The sequence below is a fragment of the Podarcis tiliguerta genome (genome assembly GCF_965153285.1).
Source record: "Podarcis tiliguerta genome assembly, chromosome: 11".
Taxonomy (NCBI): domain Eukaryota; kingdom Metazoa; phylum Chordata; class Lepidosauria; order Squamata; family Lacertidae; genus Podarcis; species Podarcis tiliguerta.
The window spans coordinates 2,200,111-2,220,134 of record NC_139544.1 but is presented as its reverse complement, the minus strand read 5'-3'; the positions used below and the strand labels follow the sequence as shown (position 1 = coordinate 2,220,134).

The following is a 20,024-nucleotide window of genomic DNA, read 5'->3' as shown; positions in this document are numbered from 1 at the left end:
CATTGCCAATTGTGTATTTATTAAAATATTTATAGACTACACTTCCACAGCAGGACAGAAGGTGGAATACAGCATACAGAATTACAATAAGGAGAATAAAAATGTCAATAAAAACATCAGGTAAAACATCAATACTGGTTAGTAAAAAGAAATTCCCGTGGCAAAGGTCTGACTAAAATCATTTTTAGAAAACATCCAAAAGGCAGCAGGAATGAAAATTGCCAAGTCTCTACTAGCAAGGAGTTCCACAGAGCAGGGCTGACACACTAAAGTCTCAGTCCCTAGTAAAGGCCACTCAAACTCCATGGGCATTGGGAACCACCAGAAGTGCCCCATCAGGCGATCTCAGTGATCCAAACCAGAGCATAAGGAACAGACAGTGCTTGTTAGAGATTACTTAAGAATGATTAGAACTGTTGTCCAAAACATCTGCAGGTTGAGGAAGGCTGGTTCAAGCATTCAACAAGCCTCAGGGGGATAAAGAACTGCCAACACATTTTATTTCAGAAGCAATCTTGAAAATTCTTTCCTCATTCATTCTGGTTGAAGTCAAAGATTGTGTTTTGTGACTGCCTCTGCCACCTACTTGCTTTTTAAATGAACTTTTTGTTCAGGCCAGGTGAATGGCTTTTGCCTCATAAGAACACCCGCATAAGAATAGTGGAATGCCCTAGGCTTACATTATAGATATAGCTGGCCCTGGTGTCTATCAATTGTTCACTGAACTAATGTAAAACAATAAGGCAAACATAGTTTAAAATAATGACAAGACTGGTGGCATCTCAAAAATCAAAAAATTTTATTTGGCCCAACCAGTGCTTTTTTTTCTAGAAAAATAGGTGCCGGTAGACACCATGAAGTTGTTAACACTAAGTGTCACACTTCTTAACAGGAGCAACAAAAGAGGTGCTAGTACTGTGTATCTTTGAGTACCCCCTGGGGGGGAAAGCTCTGGGCCTAGCCTATAGAGGACCCAAGCGCACGTTGTCAGATGCATGCAAGAAGCAACAGACTTGCATCAGCCATAACCGGTTCTGGCAACAATAACAAAACCATGGAAAGTTGTTTAGGTAACAGTTTACAGCTACCTTGTTCCGTTACAAGAGCAATGATTTTTTTATGTGGGGAAGTATATCCATTTGCTAATGCTATTTCTCCAGAGAAAAACTGCAAGGTAGGAAGAAGGCATGGGGGGAGAAGAGTCCTGAGGCCAAACACCTTGCAACAAGCTGGTGCTGCCTGGATGGTTTCAACTGCAGCTGACATCAGCTCAGCGCAGGTACCAGGTTTTGGAATGGTGCCAATACCTTCCAGAGTAAGATCTCTCAGTCTCTTTCTCTGCCCTCTTTCACATGCTAGGGAACAGTCTCTCGCTTTCAACTCTTTGCTTAGATACACATTCCCCTTTGCTTATTTCTTAGCTTCGTTCTCTCACTTATGGGGAAATCCCCACTTCCTGTAATGGAATCCCAGTATAAGTGGCTTCAACAGGAGAGCCACAGAAAGAATGTGGTTCGTCAAGCTGTGGGCTCAAAAACCTCTGGGTCACCTTCTTACAGAAGCCATTAGATGTAACACCAGGAGACATAGGAGCCAACGCCTAGGGGCTGTGGTGGCTTCGGCCCCCACAATAAAATATTTGAGGGGATCTCCACAAAGTTGATGGGCCTTCCCATTCAAATGGTGTGTGTGCACTGCATCGTGTGATTGATTATGCGGTGTGGGGCTTACCTGGGCCCCCACAGTATTTTATTCAAGTTGGCACCCCTGTCGGGAGACCCAGTTAAGAGCAGCAATTCCCTCCACCAGCTCAGGGTCTTGGTACTGCAGAACAGCCTTTCACCCTTTCACTCATCTGCATGTCCCCTCCTCCCATAGTTCTATGCCCTGCAAGACAAAACATAAAAGATATATGGGCAACTTGCTCATGAATAGCCTTGATTAAATTCACTCTCTAGCTAATCTCATACCTGTCATCAGAGTGATTTTAAAAAATCATAATAAGCAAAAAAAAACCCAGCATGGTTCTCCTGACAGATGCAATATAGTCGCACAAGGTTCATGGATTAGTTCTCACTGCATTAGTTCATACTGCATTATCATTGAGTTTTAAAAGCAAAGCTGTTGCCCTCATCACAATCAAGTGCGCAATAATACTTTAATTCGGTATGGTTTAGGTGACATGGACAGCCCGTAAATTGGATTCAGATCTAGATGATCTTCAGGAGGTTTCTCCAGCCTCAGCTGCTGCAAGATGGTGGTGAGGATGACAAAGACTTCATTGCGGGCGACTTCTTCTCCCAAACATTTTCGTATTCCCATTCCAAAGATCAATACCTTCTCAGCCAAGCTCTTGTTGAGCTCTCCATTTACATTCAGAAATCTTTCTGGTTTAAACAAGTAAGGGTCTTCCCATAAAGATCTGTTGTGAAAAGGGGGGAACACACCATATTTTAGAGGTCCCAACTCCTACAAGAAGCAAAGCTGGCTGCTATAGTCAATGTAGGACACTTAATTTAAGTTATGCTTCACATAATTTAGCCTCACCTAATCAATGAAGAAAGCAACATTCCACTGAGATTTTTAATTCAAATTTTTGGAAGCCCACTTTAAAATGAAAAAAAAAACAATGTCCCTTGTGGAGGCAGAGATGAGTTTGAAATGGATTGATAAAAGTCCTAAGCTTTATTTGATGAAAAGACTCAAAAGCAAACAGGAAGTAGAGATTAGGTCACCCACCCATGGGATATACACATAAAGGCAGGTGTCACAGGAGAGTGGCAGAGCACTTCTTGCATGCAGATGGTCCCAAATTCAATCCCCAACAGGTAGTGCTGGGAATGTGCTTGGAGAGCTGCTCCCAGTCAGTGGAGAGCAGGTGTTGGGAAACTCTGGCCCTCCAGATGTTGATGAACTACAACTTCCGTCATCCGAGGCCACTGCTTGTTTGGGCTCGCAGGAGTTGTAGTTCAACAACATCTGGACAACCAATGGCTGCCCTTCTGTAGACAATACTGAAGTCGATGGAGCAGTTGGGTATAAAGCACCTTCCAATGTTCCTATCAGTGGGGCACAGAGAGATGGGCTCAGAAAGAGAGAAAGCATTCAGTTTTAGTCCTGCTCACCACTGCCTCTGACCCACTGATGTCCTCTAACAGACTGCCCCCAAGAGAAAAATGGTTGCCCTCCCCTGTATTGGGAGATGCTTGAAATGCCCCTTGTGTTGCTGGGAGAGGAGGCAATATCCCTAACAAGCAAAGGTAATCCCTGATAGCAACCAAACAGGGAAGATGCATGGCTTCCACTGACAAGAGGCCACAAGGCGGGAGTCAAGAGCAGCCAGCATGGAGGGACGTCACTGTGCACCTTGCCTCCTGGTAGTGGCACAGTTGCCAGCTGCTAAGATGGTTGGATGGGGTTGCCAGTGCACTAGCACAGCCAACGTGGCACTCCTGCCAGTCTGACCACACATCACTGACTTCCCTGCCACCTCTCCTCTTCCACTCTCTGCCTGGAAAGCAGCAGGGATGTCTCTGCTCGGAGACCAGGTGTGTGCTACTGCCCAATGGTCCAATAGGAGCTTCTACCTGCCATGCTCAGAAATGCATTATGCCCCCCCAAGACAAGTCCCTCTCTGTCACGCCCTGTCCACCCTACGTTCTAAGCTTATGCACGGCAGACACAAGAAAAAAACAAGCCCTGACTATAATGCCTTTTCTTAAAAATAGTATTGTTACTTACTCATCATGATTCACTTGATACATATTAACGAAGATACAAGTCTTTGCGGGAATATGGTACCCATTCAGAGTGGCATCTTTGGTGGTACTGGAAACAAACACACAAGCGCATACACATCACTTTTGTTCAACACTGTGATATGTGGAGCTGCACAACAGCTTCACAGCAATCTGCAGATAGTGGTGAGAGATCAACCCGTGGCCCCCACCTATCAGAAATATAATTTAGGATTGCCCCACACTGGTCTACACTTCCTGCTATGAGTGTCATGGTACAAACAAAAGGAACCGCCTAGAATGGCCGGGGTCCATCACGGCTGACATAAAGGGTCACTTAGATGTTATGTTGTTATGTACCAGCATTACAGATCTTGGCTTCTCCAGTTGGGGGTTTAAGAGCTTTCCAAATGTCATGGAACGTTTCATGTGAATGAAATGCTGTTTTCCTTATTCATTGTTAAAATAAATGAAACAAGATGAACAAAAGAAGAAATAAACCCCACAACCCGTTTTTCATTTGAGCTGAGCAATGGTTTCTTATTTTGCCCTGTTTGTAGTACAGGCATTCCATGCTTACATCTCCTGAAGCATTTTGGGTTTCACCTTAACACAGCTTTTCTGAATTCTGAACATGAACATTTTCTCCATCTAAACTGCCCTCAAAGCTTCTGCCATGCACCTGTGGAGTTTTTGCCTGAGAGGGCTAACAGCAGAGATCTGGGTGGGGAGGGCGATTCAGCGCTGCCTCCTCCTGAACTCTACTTTAAAGTAAAAAGTTGAAAACATCAGGAGATCCAGAATATAGCTTGGTTCTTGGTGAGGCTTCCAGAAAAGAAGTTTATAAGGCAGCTTACAAGACTGGCTGATTCTCCCACGTTCTTGCTTTCATCCTCAAATTTCACTCTCCCACTTAATCTTGTTTATAAATTTGCTAAGTTCCTAAAGGTTGCTAAGTCACATGACAAAATTGATTTTGAATTGGTGCAAGTCTCTCTTCCCTCCCCCACCCCATTTTGGGAGGCTTAAATACTGTCAGCTGAGCTGAGGTAATGGACTTTGCTAGCATATCTCTGGCTGAGTCCCAGCTCAGCCGGGAAAGCGCAAGATCCACTCTCATCCTGGCGGATTTTGAATTTGGGTGGCACTCATTTTTTCTTCAAATTATTTGATTAAAGATGTCCAACCCCTGCATTATTATTTGTTAATTGATGTGTTTTATTTACAAATAAATATAGGCCATTTAAACAAATAAATCTTTTTTGGTGGTGCTGGTGGTGAATTTTAAACAGTTCTGCCTGAGTGGCTTTCTTGCAATTGGTCACTTTAGGGCTAAGAGCATTATAGTATTGGGGGATGGCTAGGGGATCTAAGGGAAATGTAGCAGGGTGGACAAATATCCTAAGCCACATCTTTTACCTATAAGCTAGGGAAACTCCTCATAAAATAAGACACTTCTTTCTTCAGTACTCTACTGGACACAGAATTCAATCGATGACGGCAAATATTATCTGGAATCTTACTTCTGTGGTCAAGCCCCAGTGTTAAGGTAGAATCCAGTGATGGGAAGTTGGGGAAAGGGGTGGGGCAGAGTGCTAACTATTCCATGCTGTCAGTTAAGGTAACTTGGCAGTTCTGTCTGTGTTGGCAGCACCATGCAAAACATGAAGTAGTCATATGAGCAGAACTCTGAAACAAAACCCCTCTCCAACTCTGCTTCTTACCAATGAGGAATAGTGAAGGGCAGGAAGGAGGCGTGCCTAAATATTTCATGAAGGAAAGCTTCTGTGTAATGCAGAACTTTTCGATCTTTAAACCTTGATGGTCTTTCTCCAATCTTTGCATCTGCACAGAACAAAATGGAACATGTTTCAAGCAATGTGCTTCACAGGATTGCTTCAATTTTCCATTTAATCAATTTAATCAAGAACATTACCAATTTCTTCTTGAATTTTTGTTTGAATTTCCGGATTGCTTATCAGGTACAGAAATATCCATTGCAAACATACTGACAGTGTAGCAAAGCCTACAAAATAAAAGAAGTGTCAGGATATGTTGTGGTTAAATTATTATTCTGCAAACAACACTTTGGTATTTCTATATGCTGAAATCCGTTGTAGGCATAATGCACAAAACCGAAGAGATATTCCATCACGAATGTATGGAATACATACATCCATACATTTCCATATAAAAGTGACTAGATAGTTATGATTTGGCATGTTTTGCTAATGGTTCACTTAAATCCTGGTCCTGGATATTTCCATGCCTGCACGAGCATTTTCCCCACCAGGCGTGCCCTGTAACGGGGGCCGAGGACCCGCAAAATTTTCAAGGAGGGGGCTGGGCACCCTCAAAATTCCACAACCATGTGCATCTTCTGCCAGGGGTGTGACAGGGTAAGGCGTCTTTGCCCTGTGCGTCCCTTTCACAATGGCCAGGGTGGGCGGTGGGGGACAGCGGCTGAGCCGCCCTGGTCGGGTGGGAGGGATGCCGTGCCTGTGACATCACGCATGCGTGACGGACTCCCCTAATGTTGGGCACAACTCAACGCTTCTGTTCCCCACAGTTGCAACGCTTTGTAGGATGGAGTTTTTGTCATCAGGTCCTCAATTTCTGGCCATAATTTTATTTAGCCAAATGCCTAATTCAGGTCACAGATCCATTTTTGCTGAAATTTACAACCAGTCCCAGTTTGACAGTCAATTTTGCAATTCTACCCCTTGCAATGGTCCAAGAAAATGTTCAGTCAATGGACGGTCAAGGAGGAGGAGGAAACAGTGGCAATGGTGAGGTGGTCCCAGGATTTTGGCCACTCAATAACCATGGCCCAATGGGAAAATTTATGGAAGATCAATTGGAAATTCACAAATTGTTACACGATTAGAGAGAACTTTCAAAAAATGCAACATCGATGGTATCTAACACCATGGAAGCTTTCAAAAATGTATAAAAATGTATCAAGTAATTGTTGGAGATGCGGAGACTCAGGAACATTCTTCCATATGTGGTGGATATGTAGGAAAATACAGGTATTCTGGGAGAGTATACATGCAGAGCTGCAAAAAATGCTAAAGATCTCTTTTAATAAAAAACCAGAGGCCTACCTCCTAGGAATAACAGATTTGGATATTCCACAAAAGAGGAAGGGTATCTTTTTATATGCCACGGCGGCAGCAAGAGTTTTGATCGCAGCAAAATGGAAGAGTAATGAAATCCCCTCTGTTCAAGATTGGATCCAAAAGCTGACAGAATATGCTGAATTAGATGGTTTATCAGAAAAAATAAAGAATAAATCAAAACAGGAATTTGTTTCTAAATGGGAGGTTTTCAAAGAATATCTGAAAAATAAATATAGTAGTTTAAATTCTGTTGCAGCATTCGAGGAACTTCAGTAATAGATGTAAGGTAGATATAAGAAATTAGATTTAATGAGAATAAGTTTAATTATAAGAAAAAATGCGTATGGGCAATAAGTAATATGAATTTGAAGTATGGAATGGACGGGAGGTCGGGTCTTTAGTGTTAAGACCAATAGATGTTTTATTGTCTGCTAGGAGTATTGTGTGTCTATGGTTGTTTTTGTGATTAGTGTATGGTTTGGTATTTGTGTTTGTTTGTTTGTCTTTCTTGTTGTATAAATAAAAAACTTTATATATATTAAAAAAAAATGTTCAGTCAAACAGTACTTTCCTATCAAACATTAAAATGGATTATGTTGAGTTCCATTTTAGGGGGTGAAACCAATTCCATATTTTAGGTGTTGGAAAAAATTAACACACTTTGCTAAAGTTTGTCCATGTTGACAATGACACAAAATCCATCTACACAGAAGACACTGGGCAAGAGGTCTACAATTAATTAATGTATACTTTTTAAAAATCTCATGAATTTTAAGTCACACTAAGTCTATCCACCAACAAAGATAGGAGCCTTTATATGGTGCCCACAAAAATTTCACCTGCTCTTCACCTAAAAGATCAGCTGTCAACGGCAGGCAGCTGTGTTTTAAGGGTCATGTTTAAAAACTCAGAGTGGCAAAAATGTTCTACTTACCAGCCCCAAAAATGTCATTGACTGTAACTATTATTTTCTGATGAGATAAAGCTGCAGCTTTCCCATCTTCTCTTTTTTCATTGCTAACACTAATGAGGGCATCTGTGATGTCTCTGAGATGGTTCTAAAGGAAACAAACAAAACCCTTGATGCTATTTTCAACCAATCACTTTTTACTTGGCAACCTACAATTTGTTTAATCCTACATATAACGAGTCTATCTTGTTTTTCCCCCTCCCAGCCAAATCAAGGGCTTCAGACTCTTAGGACAAAATTTATTTTGGAAAAGAAAGCAGCAAGTATCAGCTGTTAATAATGTCAAGCATAGTGATAAATGCCTTAGGCAACAATCCCAGCCTGACTTCATAGCAAGCTATTGGCCTAAGCAACATTAAAGTCACAGGAATTTACTGCCAAGTCAATACACACAAAAGAATGCTGCTAATGGTATTTCTCTTGAGAGTACAAGAGTGTTATCTTCTCCCAATCTCACATAAGGCTGGACAGAAGTCACATTAATCTGTGACTTCTGTTTTAAACTACAGTGGTACCTCCAGTTGTGCATGGGATCCATTCCGGAGCGCTGGTCGGATCCCGAGGAATTCGCAACCGGAGGTGCTGCTTCTGTGCATGCGTGCAGCATGGTAGAGCGCTTCTGCGCATGCACATGCAGTGAAACCCGGAAAAATACTTCCGGGTTTGCGGCATTTGCATCCTGAAGGATACGCAACTGGAGGTGTACATATCCAGAGGTACCACCGTACATAAAAATGTGCATTTCAAAATGTTTCCCCTTACAATGCACACAGAAACAGAATTGTAGAGTTGGAAAGGATCCTGAAGGTCATCTTGATCAGCCCTCTGCAACACACGGATCTCAATTAATTCGTCCATGACAGATGGCCATCCAACCTCTGCTTGACAACCTCTTGCCATCAGATATTTCTTCCTGATGTTTAGTAGGAATCTCCTTTCTTGTAACTTGAAGCCATTGGTTCAGGTCCTAGTCTCTGGAGCAGGTATCATAGAATCGTAGAGCTACTAGACCCTTGATCATCTTGCTTGCCCTCCTCTGAACACATTTCAGCTTGTCAATATCCTGCTTAAATTGTGTTGCCCAGAACTGGACACAGGACTTTGGTATGTTTTTTGAGCCAAGAACTGATATGCAACATTCCCCCTCCTCAGATTTCCTGATACAAAATCAGTATCCCAGAACTCCAGGGGGTGGAGATGGGGGGTGGGGGGCCAGGGATACAGACACCAGCATTGTGCCTGTGCAGTCTCCCCTCCAGAGCTAATGGCAGTTTTTGGAGGTACAATTTTGCATCAACTGCTGCAAAATGCTGCTGCCCAATTAGCAGCTACCAACAGTCATACACAGCATCCTACTCCAACTTCCCATCATCTGCATAGTCTATTAATTTTTCTAGGCTCAAATCAAGATGCTGATTCTTACTTTTACAGCCCTACATGGTTTAGGAACCCAAGTGGTGGGGCAGGGAATCCTTCCCCATATGAAGTGCAACCATTTTGGTTGTGGGGCTCCAGTGTTTTGCTCTTTGAGTGTCTAGTTAACACCTGGCTCTTTGAGGTTTTTAAGCCCAACTGATTTGCTGCCTCTTGTTTTTCTCTGCCCTGTTGCTTCTATTTTTTCTTTTAATTGCTACTGCTCCGTTTATAATGCGTTTTTAATTTTAATTTGAGTTTTCTTTAACTAAGTTGTTTTCATTTGGGGAGCCGCTTCATTACAATGCATTTCATTTTTTTAAGAAGATCAGAATTTTAAAAATAATTTTAAAAATATTTCGTTGAAAACTAGTATGCTTTAGCTGTTAGAGAAACTAGATAGAATATTTGCATGTCCAGGAAATAAAAGATTTATATACCACTTAGCTGTAATAAATCATCAAAGTGGTTTACCAAAAAAAATGTAATTATTTTTAAAACAGCTATTTACAACATTCAAAAGTGATTAAAATCAATGATAAGCAGAAAACTTGATTAAAACACATGTCAACCTTCCACATGTCTAGAATGTTAAGAATGTTAATATGAGAAATGTGATCTAAGTTGACATTCTACTCTGCCACAAACTGTAGAAATGCAGTGTTTGAACAGAAAGATTCTGCATTCCTGTATTCACCCTTTCAATGTTTTTGGCAGGCGTGATCTCCTGCCATGCTTTGGTTAGATAAGTGTCATGCTACCTGAAGAACCACCCCCATCCCCACCCCCACCCCCGGCGTTTTCCGCCTCCACAGCTGAAAGCTTACCTTATCGTATGTGGTGTAGTGGTCTTCTACACGTTTTGCAACAAAGTTGTTGAACTTCCTATAAAACTCTCGAGCAGCCTTTGCAGCAGGAAGCGGGAGGTAACGAAGGGATGGTATAAAATCAGCTGGATTGAAGACACCTGATGCTTTTATGAAATCATCGTTTACCTTAAGCATGCCTTGAAACTCCTCGTCATCATGGTCATACCTTTTGTTGAAGCAGAGGGCACAGACAACATTCGCAATTGCACAGGTGGTGGAGGCAGCAGGGTCAAAGCTACCAGCCTGTTTGGAGAGCTCCACGAAGGTTTTCACCAGTTCCAAAGCTTCAGCACAAACATGCTCTTCGAGCAGACAAGAGCAAGTGGAAGACGTGGCTTCTGATTTGGTGAGCGACCTTAAAGCTTTGCTGGCAATTTGCTTCTGAAGCTTCCAGCTTTCTCCGTACTTCACAGAAAATGACAGGCTCTCTCCATCAGCAAAAAAAGAAAAGGTGTGCATGTCAGGTCGGGCAGCAAAACTCTCCCCATCTCTAAGCAGCACCTGTTTCACTGCATCCAGTCCATTAACTACCACGACTGGGACCATTCCCAGCTTTATCTGAAACACATCTCCATATTTCTTCCGCATGCGCTCAAATGAAATGTAGGGATACTCTCCCAGCTGGAGAAGATTCCCCACAATTGGCAGAGACCAAGGTCCTGGTGGCCGAGGTTGCTTGCTCTTCATAAAAATTCGTATAGAAATTAAAATGGAAGCCACCGTAAAGAAGGCAATGGTCACCTTTGAAAAGGAAACGTCTTCAGCTGTAAAATTCATTTTCAAATAAGAAAATACCTGAGAAGAAAAATGGCAGACTGAAACTCCTTTAAAATAAAATAAAATAAAACTTACAGACATGTATAGATACATAGATTTCCAGCAAGACATTTTGCAGCTCCATACCCTTCTACACAGTTGCTTCTTGGCGCATTATCTCCATGCCCCCCCCTTCCCAATGCAATTCAGAGGTTCTCTCTGGTTGCCACAATCTCTCCATCTACAAGTGATTCTAGGATCTTTCTCCCACACTTTTGTATCTAGTGATATCATATGGTAAAACCACTATCTATCTATCTATCTAGTGGCAAAGCACACTCCCAACTCATTACATTTTAGATAAGAATCCGTATACAACTCTGACTCTTAAATTACAACCAAAAGCACCTTTTATTGGGTAGAGCACCCTAATGCTTACAGAAGAGCCAAATAATTAAATGTGTCTAGAAATCTCTTGGGGAACACAGCAATGTTTCACCAAAGCCAAGTTGTTCATAATATACAGCCAGCAACCCTGCGGTACCTCCGGATGGCTGCTCATTGTGGGATCAGTCTTGCTCAAGCAAACAAGCTTTTCACAGCATCCATACGATGTTGTCAGCATCAAAATACCAACCCATATTTTTGCCCTGTTAATCTGCCTGAAGTGTGTGCACATCCTGGTTAGACAGGATTTGGTCATCTAAACGTGGCCTCCTCCTTGTTCCACAAACCATGACTAGGGATCTGCAAGTGGTAGGCTGGATTTAGCCCTGGCTCTAAATAATGTAAGTTGGCCTTTCAGTGCCAACTTAGAAGCAATGGGGATATTAGGAGATGCAATGGTTGTGGAATAAGACTTGCTTGGATTCCAGCGGGGGAGATGAGGACCATCCATTGCCCCCTGAAAGCGGCAACATGGGATGATTCCTTTGAGGATGTGTGCAGGCAAAACAGAAGGCTGGCTATTTAATAAATGGAATGAGATGTAATTGTTTTGGGGAAAACATAGTAAGTGGCAAATTTATCCCAAACTATTTTCTTTTTAAAAAATCCAAAAACCAGAGCATGTCATTATTTAATTTATGGATGGAGAAGTCTGCACTTTGGCAATGATTCAGCTGAATTCCACCTCTATAAATATTTATGGCAGTGTTGCAACAGTGTGCACTTTGAACCAAGTTCTGGCTCCCCCACTTGTGCCTGCCTCTAAAGCAAGAATTGTTTACTGCAAACTGTCCCTTCTCCAATGTAGAATTCCTGGAATCAGTCTCAGCTTCTCTCCCATAAACTGAATCGTGAAGAGGCGTGTGAAGAAACTAAAGTTAATTTAAGGACAGGATTTCTGGATAACTCATTGCTTTTCAAAATATAAACAAGTACTGGTAGTTTAAATCTTCCCTCTCCTAGCTACACCTAAGCTTTCCTCTAAAGAGCTAAAGCAAGAAATGTTTGGGTTTTGCATCTATCAGAACGTTTTCCAATAGAGAAATATCAGGGTTGAAAGACACAGAAATGTATTTAACCATTTTCACATTTCCCCCCACATTTATTCAAAAGTTATAATACAATGCATTTTCATTCAATATATCCCCTCCACAGACCCCTCTCTGATGATGGTGGCATTAAAATACCCTGTTCTTCAATAAAAGAGAAAACGGGAGATCGTGTCAAAGGTCTTTTCTGGAGATGACTTGTGAAGACATTTGTTGGGGGGGTCTATTGCTAAGGGGGTCCCCTGGGTGCGAGGACCCTTCTCCTTTTTCTGAGCTCTTTATTTTGGCTTTATCTGACACTCTATAATCAAGCAGCCACCAAGCAGGCTGGATCCCGGCCGGGGCTGATGCCAGCTGGAGTCAAAACCTCTGGAGGCTACAAAGACTCATCGTGGCCCCTCCGTGGTGAGGAAAAGGCATTCTGCATCTATATCCAGGACAGCCCCCCCCCCCACTACCCAGGAGCGACGCCGAGCACATCCCGCTCCCTCGAGGCGCCTTCGCAACCCCGCAAGGGACACACTTTCCGGGGACAGACCAGCAGGGAGCCCCGAGGGACGAGAAGCCGCGGGGGACTCGCGTGGTCTCTTGGCGTTTGCCCGACGGGGAAGGAGCCCGGCTAGTCTCTCTTGGCCCCCTGCAAAACGCGGCTCAAGGGGGACTCTGCACATGCTCCAAGGCACGTCTCTCGGCCGCTTTTGAAAGCCTTCACCTTTTTATTTCTCCAAAGCAAACCGAGGGTTTTCTTCTTCATTTCCCTTTTGCTCTGCCCCCCCCCCCCGCCAGATCTGCCCAGGACAGGCCAAACCAGACCCGCTTGGCCGCGGCTCACCTCCCTCGGGCTTCGCGCGCCTCCTTCTCTCCGCTCGGCGGAGCCAGCAAGCCCAGCGGCGGCGCTTCCAGCTGCTTCCAGCAGAGGGCGCCAGCGCAGCCCGCCAGCCTCTGGCCCCGCGGGGGGGGGGGGCGCTGCCGCGTGCGGCTCCCGCCCTTGGGCCGCTAGAGGGCGCTGTGTGCCCGCGGAACCTCTTGCAGATCCTGACCATCCTCGACCGTATCCATATATTTCTACCCCGCCTTTCCCTCTGATGGGACTCAAGGCGACTTACATATCAAAAGAAGAGCTGCTGGAAACATAGAAAGACCCATTCGACGTGGACAGAATTAAATCTGTTTTTTAAAAAAGAAAAAAGAAAGCACAGTGCCTCAAAGTCCTGCAATCCAAGTTTCTAAATTTAACTGGTGCAGAAAGGAAGTGTCCACCTTCCCCCCCAGACAGAGTTGGGCTGCAACTCCCCCCATTGGCCACACTGGACTTGGAGTCCAGAAAAATGGAAGAGCCAGAAGTTCTCCATCCTTTACCTACAAGAAATATTGGTGGTAATCTAAGGTTACCAAAAAAATATATCAGTGAATCTGGGGACACTTATTGTTCGCTACATACATGTGAATGCTGAGAAAGCTGTAAATCCGGGGACTGTCGCCAGGAAACAGGGACATCTGGTAACCTGGTCACATAATTTTGAACATGTTGGGTTAGATCTAGATTTAGGCTGCAATCCTGACTCAACGTACCTGGGAGTAAGACCCACTCAATTCAGTAGGACTTATTATTGTGCTGTATGCCTAGGCCAAAGGTCAGCAAACTTTTTCAGCAGGGGGCCAGTCCACTGTCCCTCAGACCATGTGAGGGGCCAGACTATATTTGGGGGGGGGGGGGATGAACAGATTCCTATGCCCCACAAATAACCCAGAGATGCATTTTAAATAAAAGGACACATTCTACTCATGTAAAAACACGCTGATTGCCGGACTGTCCGTGGGCCAGATTTAGAAGGCGACTGGGCTGTATCCAGCCCCCAGGCCTTAGCTTGCCTCTGCATGGTCTAGGCCCACTGATTTCAGCTAGGCTCCACTTTTTTGGCTTTTTGAAAAATGCACTTCTCCTGCTGCATCTTTTTCCTTTGCAGATGAGACTTTGCCGATAAACTTTGGTTATATGACTGTGTTTTTCATTCCTATGACTGCACTAGCATCCATGGTGCCTCCTGATATTTGCTCTTCAAATAGTAAGGGACTGGCAATTACATAACACATTGCCTGAGTTACAAAGGTTGCCACAGTCACCACTGTATACAGTCTTGATTCTGCGTATTCTTCTCTCCGCAGGTTATATAACCCACCAAATACTTATCAGGAAAGAGATTTGCCTTGGCACATATCCAGCAAACATGCCACAGCATGGGAGCTGGAGAACTTGGAAACAGACTTTACCCCTAGAGATCAGATAAGGACCCTTATCTCCTAATTATGCAGGTTAGAGTTGGTATGATAGTAACGCATATTTAGCATTTTAAAATATCGAATGGCAATATCCCAGGTGGAGTAGGCACAAACAGAAGTTGAAATTAATCTTTTATTATTATTTTATAGCTGTCGTATACATCTTAATTTCTTGACTGATGTGACCTGGGCACAATGTGTCTTACCAGTTGCTTTACGTGGTTTGGAACAATAAGAAAAACAAGGAGCTGAAGACAGCTGAAAGTGGGGAAATCAATGTATTCATTCACAGAGGGGCATCTTAAAGGCCACCAAGCGCCCCCCCCCCCCGCTCTGCGCTGGAGGCATTTCTACCCACTGCTTCTAGGCCTGCCCTGTGAGGCAACATTCCCAACTCTTTCAACCATTCCTCAAAGGACTCCTTTTCTAGGTTGCCCTCCTATCGACACTCTACAGGGTGTCAACACGTTGTTAAAATATCCCTCTTGGGACACTGAAATAATGGGGGTGGGTCAATGTGAGTAGAGGTTGTGAGTGTGCACGTGCCTCCCCCAAGCCCTCCACTCTTAACCTTCATGCGCTCCATGTCCACACGATCGGGAACCCTGTGCAATTCTGGTCCTCCCCTCTCAGCCCCCCTGGGCCCAGGAAGAGAAATCCAGCTGCAACAGAGGGCCCCCCCCCTGCTTGCGCCTACCCTTCCCTACTTGAACTCTCCGCTTTTTCTTTTTTCTTTTTGTTCTTGTGTGTTATTGAACTGTATGTTCTTGTTTAAATAAAACATTTTAAAAGAAAATACACCTTGCCAAATTTGAAATTTCAATAGTGTTTTTGAAAGCTTATTTTCAGCATATATATGCACAAACACACCTTCCCTGTGCAGAAAAGATCCTGACTTCTCTTAAAGAAAACTTTTTGGGTTGCCACCAGGAGGTGCAATTTAAACTTTTTTCCTGCAACACATCCTTACTGGAATAGCCATTTTACCTCATTTGCTCAGATGCACTTGCTCCACGTGTTTTCTTTTTTAAAAAAAGAAACTAGTTTTAAATCAGTCCTTCTTTGCATCTTCTGAAAGTTAGCAGTATTGCCTGTTTTGAGGGAGACACAGTTTTTCCTCATTTTCCTCATTTTTCTCTTTCCAGCCTCTAATTTTGCCAAACTCCTTTTCCTGCCACATCCAGGGGCTAAATGTGCTCACCATTTATGAAGCAGGGCTGGGGAACTGGAGCTGGTGAGACTGATCCTTACCTCTCCCACTCCTTGAGGGCCAATTGAATGGTGCTGAGCAGAGGCGCCGAGTTCCACACAGAATTAGGAGGGCTCGTCAAATGTGCATGATGTCACACGTGTGATGTCATGTGTGTCGGAAGGAGGCTGTGAGGCCTGACAAGGCCCTCTTCCACCATGGATAGGACCAGAGGGGCCTCTGCCACAGTGGGGAGGCCCAAATACCCCCGTCTCAAACCAATACTCCCTCCTGTAGTCATTGCACTACATCAAGAAAAGCTTGTGTCTCAGCAGGGACTGTGGGGATCTGATATAACGAGAGTAAAGCCAGGGAAGCTTTGTCACTTTGTGCCTGGGGAAGGAGCATTCCTTGTTCACAGAGCCATCTTATGGAGTCCCTGCACTTTGCAGCTCCCTGCCTTTCAGCCTTAGGCAGGCATTTCCCTCCTGGTTTAGGTGCCTGCTGAAAACACCTTTATTTCAACAAGCCTTCTCAGACATGTAATTTAGTTATGCATATTGGGTTTTTTTGGGGAGAGGACAGTGTAGAATGTCCATAGGAGGGGTCCCTTTACCTTTACCTTTTGAGAATCACTGTCTCCTGATCATTTTACATCCCACTGCAAAACAGTCAGTCTCGCTTTGCAGCTGCTGCACTGTGAGTAGAAGAAAATGTCAAGGGATCGCAGACCAGTCCACGCAGCTAACATATATAAAGGGATGAATGTTACCGCAGCAATGTAAAATGGTCAGGAGACAGTGATTGTCAAAATTACTATGATGTAACTCATTAGAACAACATAAAGGTAAAGGTAAAGGGACCCCTGACCGTTAAGTCCAGTCACGAATGACTCTGGGGTTGCGGCGCAAATCTCGCTTTACTGGCCAAGGGAGCCGGCATTCAGCTTCCGGGTCATGTGGCCAGCATAACTAAGCCGCTTCTGGTGAAACCAGAGCAGCGCATGGAAACACTGTTTATCTTCCCACCGGATGGGTACCTATTTATCTACTTGCACTTTGACATGCTTTCGAACTGCTAGGTTGGCAGGAGCAGGGACCGAGCAATGGGAGCTCACCCATCACAGGGAATCGAACCGCCAGCCTTCCGATCAGCAAGCCCAAGAGGCTCAGTGGTTTAGACCACAGTGCTACCTGCATCCCAGCACAGCAACTGGGTGGTAGAAACATAAGCAGCCTAACAGTGCCCCCAGCTCCCAACTCCTCTAGACTGTTCAGAAGGAAATCATGGTCAGTGGTATCAAAAGCCACTGAGAGATCCAGCAGGACCAGGAAACAGCTTTCACCTCTGCCCCTAGCCCGCCAGAGATCTTCGACCACAACAAATGCTTGGAAATAGAATGCAGGGTGATGCCTTTCTCTTTTCCCACTCAGGGAATCACATTATATGGACAGGTGCCAATGCTGTGAAGGCCACCACTGTCAAGAACAACTGATCATCAGCCACCACCACCAAAACCTGCTTGCAGGAAAGATGTCAACCCGTCACAGTATCTCCAGGATCAGTATACAGTAGAACCTTGTGTTACGGACGGGGTCCGTTCCGGAGGCCTGTCCATAACACGGAACTGATGCAAGCCGAAGTGCCACGGCAAAACCCAGAAGTAACCTGTTCCGGTACTTCTGGGTTGCCACGGGACACAACACGAAAACACATAACCTGAAGCGGACACAACATGAGGTATGACTGTTTACTAACTCAGACTAGAGCCCCTCCTCCCCACCCTCTCACTACAAGCCACTTTTGTATTCTACAAAAATACAAAGTAGACATAAGTGACTTGGAGTGACTGTGTGTGGGTGCCAAGCTAGCCAGCAGCGCAGCCCCACTGAGGAGACAGAGGTAGCACCATCAGAAGAGCACCATTACACACCACTATGCACCAAAGGCCAGCACCACCCACTAAGGAATGCGCCATAATGAAGCATTCAATGTTTCTCTCTTTTGTGAACATGAAAAGCAAAACCAAGATGAGGAGGGACTGCAGAACAGAGCAAGCATCTCCTGCCAGTGCAGAAAGGAGGCCTAAGAGAAGTAGAAGCACAACACCCTGGTGCTCACAATACTGGGAGCTCCAGCATCCTGGATGACCAGCCCTGCTAGCGGGGGCTAATGGGAGTTCCAGTCTAACAGCAACTATAGGGTACCAGGTTGGGAAAGGCTGAGTGAGCCTATTTTCTTATTTATTTATTTTTTAGCTGGTAGTAATTCAGTGAAGAAATCAAAGAAATAGTCACTGTAATTCTAGAAGATTAGACAAAAGTTTTGCATTGTGGGGAGCAGCATTGCATTCACATTGGGATGGTAGATTGCTTTTTAAAGGCACTTAAAGGCACGATCTCTACTTCCCCCAATTAACATCTTCGAATAATTCAGAAAAAAGCCCAAGTTGGTACAACAAAAGTTTAAACAGAGTGAATGCTCAAATATTTTTTTTGAAATGGATAACTCTGAACTCTACACCACTCCTTATGAAAAGGTTTCTGTTTCAGGGACCTCAGTTTCTGTTGTCTTCCAAGTGTGCTGCTGTATCTGAAGTTTCTTATTTATTTTCTCCTTCCAAAGACTAATCTGTCAAAAGACTTGAGTAATGCAGTAGTACTTAGGAGTTAATGATTTTTCAAAAACAAAAAATGCAAGTGTTTGTTTCTAAATTTGCATAGGCAGGGTATTTCCAAGGTATTTCTCAGACGGAAGAATGTCTGCCCACAGGTAATTTTAATATGCTTTAGTATTTTAACTTCTATATCCTCAAAATATGTTTGGGATTTTTTTCTAAATTTTCTTGTTTTATCTTTTTGTAGTTTTTTACAACCAAACGGTGTATAAAGTTTATGAAACAAATAAATAAGGGGGGTGTCTTTTATTTATGAGATTTCTGACCTTTACCAGGGTAGGTTACACTCATTTGTTATATGAGATTATAAAACAAATGAAGCAGTTGCCACCATAAAACAAGACAAATTAAAAACAGTTCCACATATAAAATAATACAAAAATTTAAAACAATTCAATATATAAAAGCAGTTCAAAATAGTTCCACTACAGAATCAAAATGGGATAAAGATCTTCCTTTAAGAGGCTTGTTGTAGGAGGATGATCTTCTGCATTTGTCAAAAAGACAACAAAAACGGTACCTGATATGTCATGGGAGAGTATACCAAAAGGTTGCTGCCATAACGCTAAAGGCCCGATTCCTATATTATACAGAACAAACCTCCTGAAAGGATGTTGTCTACTGCACAGCACAGGAATCAATGTGGTATACAAGGGAGGCATATACAGTACCTTCTCCATTATATGCATGATAATGAAAAGGCAACATATGGTCCCAACCCCCTTAGAACTATTTTCCAGGAGTATAGGTGCAGTCCTATATTACACCAGGTCATCAGCTGAGGGGCATTAGAATGAGGTGGGAGGCTCTTGGCATCAGCAGAAGCGAAGAGCCACCAGCAACATACCCAAGAAAATGTCTGTGAGCACTGCAGGATGGCTCAACCAGCTAAGCCTCTCTGCTCCACCTAAAAATGGGTTGGATTTGTAGGCAGAGTCTAGTGTGGTTCACAGGGGAGAAACACACCTATGCTGGTTCCTAACCCCCTCTTGTTGTGCAAACATGCCTGCAAACAACAGAAATATACACCAAGACAGGAGCTGGCACTATAACTGCACCACCACCATTGACTCTAGTGGGACTTCTACCTGAAATAGCGTCTCCACCCCCATCGTTCTGGTCCAGCTCGAAGGACCTTCTGGAGCTTTATTTATTTATTATTATTATTATTATTATTATTATTATTATTATTATTATTTTATTAAAATAATAAGAATTGTATATTTGTAATTCCATGAAGTAAAATATAAATTAAAAGTGTAAAATAAAAATTAAAAGTGTCAAACTGTGCAATTGAAATATTTTAAAGTATTTAGCTTGGTTCCTTTCTATAAATACTTCCCTGCAAAAATATAGAAATGTGATTTATATTCTAGAAAGTATAGAAAAATATAATTCCTTTGGATTTAGGACAATTATAGCTGTGTTCCAAAAATCATATCAGGAAATCAGGGGTAGAATTTGTTACTTTGAAATCAGGGGTAGAATTTGGACGCAACACTTAAAGAACTTTCT

General features: G+C 43.4%; 1 protein-coding gene across 4 annotated transcripts in view; it reads right to left on the bottom strand.

The window, feature by feature from the left end:
* LOC310659717 (cytochrome P450 1A1-like) overlaps nt 1-20,024 on the bottom strand; it is a 28,310-nt gene continuing 8,286 nt past the window's right edge. The window contains exons 1-7 of one of the 4 annotated variants that reach the window (XM_083403463.1): nt 15,631-15,654; nt 10,070-10,906; nt 7,794-7,917; nt 5,674-5,763; nt 5,462-5,582; nt 3,742-3,828; nt 1-2,422 (exon numbers count right to left, since the gene is read on the bottom strand). In XM_083403463.1, the coding sequence (XP_083259589.1) occupies nt 2,140-2,422; nt 3,742-3,828; nt 5,462-5,582; nt 5,674-5,763; nt 7,794-7,917; nt 10,070-10,888 (1,524 nt within the window). In that variant the 5' untranslated portion in view covers nt 10,889-10,906; nt 15,631-15,654 and the 3' untranslated portion in view covers nt 1-2,139. Of the gene's footprint in view, nt 2,423-3,741; nt 3,829-5,461; nt 5,583-5,673; nt 5,764-7,793; nt 7,918-10,069; nt 10,907-13,075; nt 13,124-13,195; nt 13,272-15,630; nt 15,655-20,024 lie in introns of those variants that run through there. The other 3 variants (XM_083403462.1, XM_083403461.1, XM_083403460.1) reach the window with 3 other exon arrangements.